This window comes from Parasteatoda tepidariorum, chromosome 9 (genome assembly GCF_043381705.1).
Source record: "Parasteatoda tepidariorum isolate YZ-2023 chromosome 9, CAS_Ptep_4.0, whole genome shotgun sequence".
NCBI lineage: Eukaryota > Metazoa > Arthropoda > Arachnida > Araneae > Theridiidae > Parasteatoda > Parasteatoda tepidariorum.
Genome location: NC_092212.1, coordinates 19,391,874 through 19,404,254, shown reverse-complemented (window position 1 = coordinate 19,404,254; position 12,381 = coordinate 19,391,874). Strand labels below are relative to the sequence as shown.

The following is a 12,381-nucleotide window of genomic DNA, read 5'->3' as shown; positions in this document are numbered from 1 at the left end:
ATCGAAAATTTGATTGAAAGAGAAGGTTNATTTTCAATCACGTTCAAAAAGCGGGCATCCAAGCAGTTGGCGATAGATTTCGTTTGGCAATCACCCATTTCAGCTGATCGCCAAAGTTTAGGGTTATAAGAGGGCGGATTAATATTTTTATCAAATGAAAGTATCAAGCTGCTTGTGTCAAGCTTCACGGAAATTTTGTTTGTTTATATGTATTATTTACATTACACCAGATTGTTTGCCGTTTTAAGTATGAGATTATAACTAGTATCGAATAATTTTTTTTTACTGTGTAGACCATTTTTTGTTTTGAATATAAAAATTTTTTGTGTTTAAAGCATGGGATCAAACGAATTGAAATCGTAAGTTTTCAAATTATTTGACTTAATAACTTGTTAGTTTCACTATTAGCTGTAAGAGATTATTTTCGCTATATAAGGAGAATAATTTTAAAGTTATTGTATGACATTAAAATCAGGAATTCCTGCCATAGTACAGATGTTATATTTATCTGATACGATTTCTAATTAAATTTTTTATTGTATGTCTATGTAATATTAGGCACTTAGCCCTAGGGCCCGTAAAACACTTAGTACCTCAGCACTTCTATTCGGTATCTATATTAGTATAATAGATACTAATATAGATACAGATAATAAATTAAGTAAAAAATCTTCGAAAATCACGGTACTTTTTCAACTTCCTTTAATGGATAAGTACTAATTATTATTCACATTTTATTAATAAATAAATGTGTTATACCATAATAAAAAGTTTATAACTCGCTTAAGAATAAATCTTTGACACATTTTTCTTACTCATCAAATTAAAAATGAATTATAATGGTGCTATCTGAAATTAACCAGCAAAAATTTAATTTAATTTATTAATTTTAACTCAACAGAAAAAAAATGGTCACAGATTGAACTATGTAATTTCTCTTGTAGAAAAGATGGGTACACAAAAAAAAAGAAAATGCATATTTATGCGCATTATTATGAATGCATATTTATGAAACATTACTCATGATGCATGAATAATGTATAATTAATCATTTCAAAGCAACCTCAATATCATAGCTGAAAAAATCCTGCTTTGTCATGCAAAGAATGAATCAAAATTTTGCTAAAAAAGCTTCATTAGTTTGTTTCTAAGTAAAAATACTTGTTAACAGGTGAAATTCAACTTTGATTTACAAACTGTCAAAGTGTATTGTCAACCCCTTTGCCTTGCAAATTAAAAAAAAGTCTAATTATTTATATTGTTTATGGAAATTTGTTTGAACAAAAATTTTATCCTGAATATTCAGGAATAAATCTAATACAATGAGCACTAGAAAAGTAAAAATTAAAGCAAATATGAAAATAAAAGTTATAAACACATGATAAAATTGTGCCATATTAAGTTCAGTTAAAAACATAAATTTTTTATTTAAGAAAACAAATTACATTTTTAAGTGAGTTTTGTAACCCTAGAAAGCTGCCAACTTGGTCTATTATCCACAAACAAGTTATAGGATTAAAAAAACTTTACTTTTACTCAGGGTTCGTTGATTTAAATCAGCTTGATTAAAATCACGATTTAAATCATGATTTAAATCAAATGATTTTTTTAAAAAAATCATTGATTTAAATCAACTAATTTTTTTTTATCTATATATATCGATTTTAGAAGTCAAAAAACAGTGTTTTAAATTTTTGATACTTTTATTATTTTCTTTTCTTAGTATTAAAATTTAATTTAAATAAATTGCTGCATTAATTAATTTTAGTTAACGAAATTACTTTCTTGGTGTGTGTTAAATTCCAACACATTTGAAATTACATTTTTAAAAATCTTTTGATTCTTGAGATTGAAAGTACAGATTAAAGTAAACATTTAATGCTGTCTTAATATAGACTTGCATAGCTGTAGAAAGTAATTAATAAACATGAATTTTTTTCAAAAAATAATACAAGTAATGTTAATTAAAATTCTACCTTTTGAATGAAAAAGCGTTAATTAAAATCTACATCATATTTTATTGGTGGAAAATGTATATTTCTGAAGCTTGAGGTTATATTAAAAAGAAATTACCGTAATATGCCAAAAACAGAAAAAGAAAAAAAAACGGGCTGATGAATTCAGATGTTTTTTTTCCTATTGTAGTGTCATTCTTCCCTTTCAAACTCTTTCGAAGTCTATTTGATGCAGTAGGGTTATTAACTGGTATTTTTTTCTCATAATATGTTTACAGTATCTTTGACATTATCTGATTTTCTATAAAGAAATTTTGTGAAAAAAAATTCCAATGAATACATAGATTTTCTAATTTTTTTTTTAGCTTAACTTATCTATTTTGATATAGAATTAAAAATGAATATTTTAATATAAAAATATATAGATTAAATATTTATTTATTTTTTGATGAATGACTACATTTATAAACACAGTCTGCTACATTTATTTTGTCATTTTAAAAATCAAGAGAAAAAAAAAGAAATCACAATTTTAAATTAAAGTTATGGTTTGCTAACTGAAACTTTGTTTTAATAGTTAAAGTGCAGGGGTCTGTCCAAGCCAAATTTACTACCGTTTAACGGTACCTTTACAAATTCAACTTTAGGAAAAATGATAGAATAATCACACAAAATACTTTTTCTTAAAATTTTATTTTTGTGTCTCGTAAGAAACGATAAATCCATATTTTTACTATATTTGTGTTGATTTTTTAATATAATTTTTAATTTTCACAAAATAGGTACCTCTCAGAAAAACCCAGACAGACCCCTGAAGTATTCTTTAAATTCTCTATTTCATCTAGTCTTTAAATTTTAATCATGCATTTGTTTCAAAATGGTTGCTATGCATTCAAAGCCATGTATTATAATGAAAAATTATTTTAGTTAGAGCTTCTAAAATATTGTTACAATATAGTTTTAATATTAAGTTAATTTGATTAAACATTTATAATTTTTTTTAATCATAAATTAAAGTTCTTACAGTGTATTTGAATAAAAATCAAAAAAATCTGATTTAAATCAAAAAAATCCGATTTAAATCAAAAAAATCTGATTCTTTTGATTTTTTTTAAAAAAATCAAAAAAATCACGAACCCTGCTTTTACTGCTTAAATCAGCAATTCCCATTTTCTTTTGGCTATGGAACCTTAAATGATAAAGGTTTCTTTGACAGAACTGCAGCTTTATAAATAAAGTTCATTAGCAGATATAAATATATTAATTCGATAAAGTGTATTAACTATTTTGAAAATATGTAATTGTGAAGGATAAATTATTTTTATTGTTTTATCAATATTACTCTTAAAAATATATTTTATGTTAGACAGTTAAATTCACGGGATTAGAGTGCTATCTGAATTTATGGTTAAAAAAGTTATGAAATAGGCTAAATCATGAATTTTGTAAAAGAACTTTTATTAATGTCGAAAATGATTACCACAGAAACATTATGCTTTAATTTTTAAATTTGGTTATTTCATTTTGAATTGAAAATTTTGATTAGAAACACTGCTAGAATTTTTATTAATATATGCTTTTCATAATTTATTAAAATAAAAATAATAAAATTTTACTAATATCTTTTTCATTGGCGTTTTACTTATAATTTAAAATAAATAACAGAAACATTGAATTAATTTTAGATTAGTGATTAGATTTAAATAGAGTGGCTGGTTTCAAAATTCATTACTGGTTATANATAAAAAAAAAAAAATTACTCCTGAGACCCCCTAGATTGCTCCACAGGGTATCTTTTGGGAACCATCAGTTTAGTGGTTTTTAGAATTTTAGGATAGTATTGTGAAATTTATCATACTGTAACATTTTGACCAGATGAAATTCTGCCATAAAATTAAATTATTTAAAACTGTGGTGTGTAATATATTCATTTGTCATGGGTTTGTGGACAAGTATACCATCATTTCAGCTTTATTTCAAATTTTTGTTAAAGAAATCCTTGTGCATTGTCCCAATGACAAAAGCACAATCTAATTTCAGTTAAAATGTTTAGTTCAAGCCGTGAGTGTGAGATACTTAGTCCTAGCATTTTAAAATACACTCCTTTTTTTTATTAATCATTAAACTTAAAATAAATGTGTGATTTACTTACGAAAATGCATATTTGTGACAAATTAATAAAAGTTCATCACTAATATTTCTTTTTTTATGGACTTAAGATTCATAAAAATTGCTTTGAAAAATATAACAAAGTTGGATTTTTCACCAGTACATTATATGTAATTTGTTAATTATGTTGAATTTTTACATGCAAAAAGGTTTAGAATTCATATACGCAAAATATATGTTTATTTTTCGTTATAAAAATATGAAATTTTAGGTTTTACTTTAAAAAAAAGAAAGAAAAGGAAAAAAGAGATATCTGATTCTTGTCGAGAGTGCAATAAATTTTTTTCTCTCCCTAGAATCTCTTTAAAGAGGGATTTAATACACTTAATTGTACAGAGAAATTACCTATTTCAACATTGAGAGCAGGATTCATAATTTTTTTCTAAATTAAAATTAAAAATTTTTAAGTTCACAATACAGTATGCTTTCAAATGATTGGTCAAGCAGTAATACTGAAAGCTATGTAAGGAAACAAAAATAAACTGTGTTGAAAAAAATGATTTTTTATGACTTATTTTAATTTATACAGTTAAAAATATAATGACTAATATATAAATCAAAGGAATTATAAGGGAATTTATATAAAACAACTGTCTCAAGAAGTGGGCCACTGAGTCAGACGTCAAATTATAGTGTTAAATTATAAGACATTTTTTAAAATTTTTTTTGCGTAAAAAGCTCATTAATTCTATTTAGCTTAGTTTTTAAAAGTTTGGTAAACATGTTGTTTTAATTTTTGCAAAATTTATAGTGCAGTTCTGCCTTCTTTGTGCATGCATTGCTCTTACAAGTTTTCTCACATCTTTTCTGTCTAATTCAAATTAGAGATATAAGGTGGTTTATCAATAATTTGTGCAACATTATCCAGAAACCATTTAAACGTAGACTTTTCAATCTGCACAGAAGCATCGTGGTGAAACATGAAAAACTGGCCTTCATTGCATTTTTTTTTAAGATGAAAATATTGTTCTATCAAGTATTAATAGCTTACATCGTTCAAAGGTTGTTTACATATGCTGTATCAACTCTTTCTGCTTGTCTGATTTTGGCCCATACTATATCAGTTTCACCGCCTGCCAAATTATTCCTAGCAAAAAAGTTATTTTTATTATCAATTAAATATCCAAAACCTGAAACTGCTGGTGGAGGCTAGGATAGCCTGGTTGGTAGGGCACTGGACTACCAACCAAGCGATAGTGGGTTCAATCCCCGCTCTCCTAGTAAATGCTGACTGGTGCACCTTAAAATCTGTCGGGTCACAAAGTCCTCCATGTTCCCATAACAAATCAATACCTCTGGAGGTTCTGATCCTGGAGTTCTCTTGTTTTCTGGATAGGGATAAAAATTACAAGGATACGGAGTTGAATATCAGTAGTTGTAAACCCAGAATTGGTTCAGCTGTTCAACGACGGTTTTAAAATTATAAAATAAAAAACTGGCAGGGGATCTATTCTTGTGTCAGACACTATGCACCAGTGCTGCAAAATATTTAAAATCTGAAGTTTCTTCAGAATAGAATCAAAATTTTTTTTGACATAGAAGCAACTACCTATATTTGTAGTTGAAACATTTAGTGTAGAAATTTCGAAAATAATTATCACATTTTGTCGTCATTATTTTCCTGAAAAGTGTTATTTTTTTCTTTCTCAATTTAAAATATTAGGCTATAAAAAGTAAATTGAGTGATTAGAGACACCCCTTGGAGCTAAAGGCTATTTTATAAAAATAGTTTTGTAAATTGGGGAAAAAATTGGATTATAATTTTAACATAATAGTAGGTTTCATTTAATGTGCATTTTTATCATTGAGTATTGTGAATGATCTCATATTTTTCTTTATACATTCTAAAACTGTACCACAAAAAGAGTTTTCAATGCCAGACCAGTAAGTACACAAAAAAGAGGCAGGCCGAATTTTAAATGGATCGATGGCCTAGAAAAATACCTTTTGGTCTTAAAAGCTGAAAACTGAAAAATGCTAACAGGAAAAAGGTTAGCCTGGGAAAAAATTCTTGAGGCCCTACCCTGGGCTGTCAAGTCATTGATGATGATACCATTGTAAAATAACAAAAATAGTGTTGGGCATTTATGATCTGCATCACGGGGTAGGGGATATAAGGAGGATAAACTTTAATGTCGCTATCTAGACAAGTGAGTTATTGTTTCCAATTTTTTTTTTGTGTATGCTGAATCGAGTGAAAAAAAAACCCTAAATCGATAGGATTAATCATTAAGAAATCATTTAAGTTTTATGTATAAAAATATTAATTTATTGTATTAACTAATTTGTATGAGACTGCTGTTTTCATTCTTAACCTGAGCTCATAATTTTTGCTGAATCTAACGAGACTAAAAAAATGAATTGGACTAGTGGGTAAAAAGTTTTTATTTATAAAATGTATTATATTTGTTGTGTATGCATAAATGTCTTTATGTATTACATTTAAAATAGTTATGTACTGATGCTGTTAATTTACTAGCCTTATATTAGACAAGTAGCATAATGTTATATGTATTTTTGTCTCTTAGTCTCATAAAATCTATGTTAAGTCAATAGAATCAATAGTTTAAGGAGTTATAAAGGTTTCATGCATGAAATTATAATTTTTGACTTTATATCATTTTAAGTATAAACCTCTCTTAACTTCAATACTATTAGTTCTATCAACTTAGTTTTAATTTTACGAGATTCTGCATAAAAAATACATATGAAATTATGCCTCACTTGTCTAGATAGCAATGTCTGATGGGTAAATAAGTTATTAGTAAAAAAGTGTACTTTTTACTTATGAGACATTTATAACTTCCATAACTTCTAAACTATTGACTATATTGATTTGGTTTTAAACTCAGTCAATTTACGTTGCACATTGGTTTGATCTTATTCGCAAAACATTACTTGCAATGCATCATATCGCTAGTCTATGTAGCAGTGTCAGATGTGATATATTCAACACTCTGTTTTTTATGTATTAACTTCGTAATTTTTGATCACAATATTTAAGATAACAACTTGGATTTAATCTCGTCTTATTTAGTAAAAAATAAGTAACAAAAAGTACACGGGGGACAATACCTCACTTGCCTAGATAGCAGTATTTAAGTTTCCCCATTACTCCTTTTTCCCGCACCAAAATGTTTTTTGTAGCAGCAGTAAAGGTAATATATTAATATTTTTTGAATAAGAATTGAAAGAATTTTGACCACCTTACATTTAAATAGCAAATACAACAAAGATCTGATTAAATATTGTTCATATTTTATAAATCTGATTAAAGTTTTATAAAAGTTCCATTTATTTTAAAAAATGTTTGTGTAAAAGTTCACAACCACTAAAAATAAAATATTCCACAGAAACTTCAAATATTTGAGGTTATGCCCATTTCTTCTCGCCCTTTCCTGTCTTAAGACTCCAGGAGTCCACAATTGCTTTGCTTATTCTACAAGAAATCCCTGTAATCACAAAACTGCGCATATGCTGGAGGATAGTGGCAGTGGAAAATCCTTATAAATTTACAGTGGTCTGTTTAGAAGAAATTTGGATCCGTTAACGGACCCTTCACAAAATATCTTTTCATAAAAACGGACCCTTCACAAAATAATTTATCTTTAAATCGAACCCTTCACAAATTTGTTTATCTTCATTATTGTTTTCTTAATCGAATAAACCCTTCCCAGGAAGGAGGGGTAAGAAAGACAGGTGTAAACGAACTAAGTTTTGTCTTCGGCAGACGCTTCTTCCTTTATTCGTCCGAAATGAATATCAGCAGTATAGGCTAAATACCAAATGTTTGTATGTTGCATCTCTAATTTAGAAGTAGCAATTGCTGTTTATTTTCTAAAATTTTAATTTTTTTAATTATAATTTTACAGTGTTGAGCATGATCTTGTAGGTCTTTGCAGTTTAAAAACTCCTTGAAAAAGTTTTTTGCAATAACAGGACCCTATTTGCACAAATTTACAAAAGCAGGACCCTGGTTGGAAGAATGTGACTTCACGTTTATTTTATATTCACAACTTACGAGTAATTTTTTCATAATTTTTCAAAAACGGACCTTTCGCAAAATGTCTGAACAGACCCCTGATTCAATCACAGAAATGGTCACAGCTCGCTTGCTGACAAGTAGAAAAAAAGAAGTACTTTATAACTACTTTTTGAAAAAATAATTATAAGTTTCAGATTATTTTCCAACCTTAAAATGCATTTGTAAACAAAATTTCAACTCGATTTGGGAATTCGGAATGGCGCTTGAAAAGACATGTAATATTCTTTCATACTTGACTTACATGTTTTTATTCTCACTGATGGGAGAGAAAAATATTTTTCTATTTCACTAATGTTTATTTTCAGTATATTATAGTAGACTTTTCTTTATTTTATTTTATTTTTTTCTGCATCCTTTTACCGAAAAAAATTATTACAATTCTTAGGTGTTAAAAATCGAGGAAATATTTTAACAATGTTTCAAATTGTGTGAAAAAAAGAAAGAAAAAAATTTTTTTTTTTACTGAACGCATTGAAAAATTTAATTTAAACGATTGAGCTCGCTAATAATAATTATCAGATTTAAGTAATTTAAATGAATATCGGAGCGAGGCATGATTGATTAAAGGGAAAATATATGCAAAATACATTCTAAAAAATATAGCTGTATGTAAAAAGATGCCTATGCATATAATATTGGATTTATATACAAGTATTAAGCAACTTTAATAAAAATAAAATTATTGGATAAAAGCTAGAAATTTTTCATACATTTATTTTGCTCATTATTTTAGATAAATTTTTGATTTTCATTACATCGTATCGATGTACACACGTTCTCCATGTAACGCAAATGCGGGTTAGTTCCATCAAGATGTACTCCATGAAGGTAAATTTCCCCTAATACTTGATGCAGGAGTTCCATTGTCTTCTGGATTGGGTTCAACGGAGTTGAACATTAGTAGTCGTAAACCCCAGAAATTGGGTCGGTTGTTCAATGACGGTTATAAAATAAAATATAACCCTTCTATAGAGGATCAAAATTGTGATATCTTGTCTTTTAAGTATGACTTCTCAAACCATCGCCAACAGCTAATTGTGCACCATTAGTGCGATATAAGTAAAGTACTACTACTACAGGGCTGATTGTGCTCCGGAAAAAATCAGGATTTCCGGATTTTTCGCTGACAGTGATCCGGAAGTTTCCGGAGATCGAAGGTCCAGGCGTTTCAAAAAATCATTGATTACAGAAGTTTCCGGAAATCAAAATTTCAAAGGTGGAACTTGACCACTGTTTATTTTATTTGTTTGTAAGGGAGAGCCAGATACTTTATAAGCTTATATTTATGATTAATATTCAATTTTTATCAGTAAATAGTTATTATAATCATAAACTCAAGAAAGAAAGGCGCATTTGTAAATTTTAATTACTTCTCCAGGTCATCATAGGTATGTGATGTGTAAAAGTTTAAATATATCTTAAGTAAACTAAGAAATATTGAGAAAAAGGAAAAAAAACTTTGTTTAAATTTTTTTCTAATTTTTCTATTTAAAAAGTTTTTTTTTTAACTCAAGAAATTTTCCGGAATTTTGACTTGGGCTCACAATCATCCCTGACTACTACCTCTACTGCTACAAAATCATAAACTAGCTACACAGTTGCGGAGTAAAGAAGAATCTGTATTTTTTTTTTTGCCTGAAAGTAAGATACGACGTGCAATGATTGTAAATTTCTTTTGTAATTGTTAGTTATATTTAAATTATTTTTGGATTTAATGTCTTACAAGCATCTTCCGTCACTAAATTATGAAAAAAAAATCTAGTGAACATTTCTGGATGTATAATGTAACTAATAGCTCAAATACTTAACAACTATTCTGTGTGTCATGCCCTTTCGACTCATTATGTCTAAATAAATAAGAATGGGTCTTATAATTCCGGATTAATAAAAAGTAATCATAATAATCAGACATTGTAAAGGATTTTAGTAATAACCAATGGGTATTGTAAATGGTTTTAAATTGTAATCTATCTTTCTGTTTAAAATTTGTTGGAACTGTAATTTCTTATTATGTTATGGCCTTTCTTATTTTATTTTATTTTGCAGATGTATTTTATCTCAACTTAAAAGAAGAAATTTCAAAGAACACAGTTTCCAAGAACTCATTCAGTACAGTAATAAGTTATTGGAATCCTTAGATTATTTGAAAAAAGAGACTCGAAAAATACAAACAGAGTCCATTCCTCTTGAAAGTTTGCGCCACCCAGAAGGTTCTAAGTTAGAGGATTCAAATTTACTTGCAAAGTACCACGGCTTACAAGAGGAACTGAAACAATGCCATATTAAAATTTCTGAGTTTGCGCAGCAAGTTTTAGAATTAAAAAATGTGGTGGACGAAAAAAATAGTTTGCTATGTAAGCTAAATAATGAATTAGAAAATACTCGAACAGAGCTTAAAACTAGCAATGAAATTAATGAAAAGTATCTAAGGCAACTGACAAATATGAAATCTGTTTTACAAGACAAAATTGATGAATTCGATGCCTTGAATATCACATTTTCGAGTGTTGAAAATAAAAACAACGATTTGGAAATAGAAATGAAAAAGTTAAAAGAAGAAATTCTGTCACTGAAGAGTCTTGGTAGAAGTTCTGGTAGTTCTGAAAGCCTTAGATCAGCTTCTATTACGTCTGCCTTGATGTCTGCAGCAAACGATATTAGTGTTGGTAAATCAGCTAGAAACGAAGCAGCTGAAAAAAGAGAATCTTCATCACCAAAGTCAAAACCTAGACAACATTTTACTTCAACATTGCCTTCAAAAGTAAAGCACGATTTAATCGCGCACGACAGCGAAGTAAACGCTGTTGTATGGTTGCCAAAAATGTCGTGTTTTTTAACTGGTGGATCAGATCGCAAGGTTAAGTTTTGGGAAATGTGCGATAGTGGCATCGAATTGCGAGAAAATATTCGTGGCTGTAATTCTTCCATTCTTTCCATTGATGTTGATCCAGAAGCAAATTTATTGTTATGCGCATCTTCTGATTTTGCTAGTCGTGTATGGACAATGTGGGATTTCATGATACGGCATACTTTAACTGGACACAGTGGTAAAGTTACTTCTTCGAAATTTATGAGTGAAACTAACAGAATTGTATCTGGCAGCTCTGATCAGACGTTAAAATTATGGGACTTGCGTCAAAGAGTTTGTATTGTGACCTACGGCACTAATGCTCCTGTAAATGACGTAATAAGCAGACCCAGCAATTTTGTGATTAGTGGTCACACGGACAAGAAAATACGCGTTTGGGATCCTCGTGTTGGAAATGAGATTACTCACCTAGCATGTTCGAAAGCTGTGACGTCTTTGGATTTATCCAGAAATGGCTATCTACTTCTAGCTTCAGAGCGTGGCGAATGCTTGAAACTATTCGATTTAAGAGTTTTTAAAGAGACTTTTTCTTTGCAAGAACCTGGTTTTGAGATTGCCTGCGATTTAACTCGCGCTAAATTCAGCCCTGATTACAAATATTGTTGTTGCGGTTCTAAGAACGGTTCTATTTATTTGTGGAATGTGGCATCTGGTAAACTTGAAAAACAATTAAAAGGTCATAACTCTAGTGTAACATCATGCTGTTGGAGTTCTTGTGGCTCATATTTAGCAAGCTGTGATAAAAATCGACATTGCCTTATATGGAGCTGATAAATGAATATTTTTAGTTAAAAATTATGCCTGAATGTTAATTTTCATTTCTTAATGTATATTCTGATTGCAATTTGTACATTTTATTTAATAACTAAATGCATTGCAATAAAAAACTACACCTTTCTTTAACAATAGTAAATATATTTCTTTTTTAAACGCTCTGTATTACTTCATATTTTGCTAAACACAAAAAAATTACAGTGGACTTTACAAGTAAGTTTATGAACTTAATTGTGAATTTGAATGTGTTAATATATATTTCCTTGCTCTGCTTGCATCATCAAATAATGAAGTAAGAATCTATACTGGCTAGAACTTCGATTGCAAAAAAAAAGTTTCTAATATGATGTCAGACATTGACTTCCAGTTTTTGACATTTTCTATGAACTCCGAAATTGAACATGAAAAATCTCCGAATAACTCTAGATTTTACGAATAAGTTATGTCAGAAAAACCTAAAATTTCTTTTGATTTCTATTAAATTAAGTACGATGTAATATGCCAGATAAGTCAAAAATTCTTACAAATCAAAATTTTTTGGATGTAATGATAATGATAAAATTATCCAA

At 28.5% G+C, this 12,381-nt stretch overlaps 1 protein-coding gene across 1 annotated transcript; it reads left to right on the top strand.

Moving 5' to 3' along the window:
• The first annotated feature begins 119 nt into the window (after positions 1-119).
• LOC107448187 (autophagy-related protein 16-1) lies at positions 120-11,946 on the top strand. The gene is made up of 2 exons (XM_016063302.3): positions 120-359; positions 10,216-11,946. The coding sequence occupies exons 1-2, from the start codon at positions 337-339 to the stop codon at positions 11,807-11,809; spliced, it is 1,617 nt and encodes a 538-aa protein (XP_015918788.1). The 5' UTR covers positions 120-336; the 3' UTR covers positions 11,810-11,946.
• The last annotated feature ends 435 nt before the right edge of the window (positions 11,947-12,381 follow it).

Coding starts and splice junctions, on each gene's coding strand:
- LOC107448187 (XM_016063302.3), top strand. CDS start 337: ATGGGATCAAACGAATTGAAATC. Junction 360..10,215: donor GGATCAAACGAATTGAAATC/GTAAGTTTTCAA, acceptor TTTATTTTGCAG/ATGTATTTTATCTCAACTTA.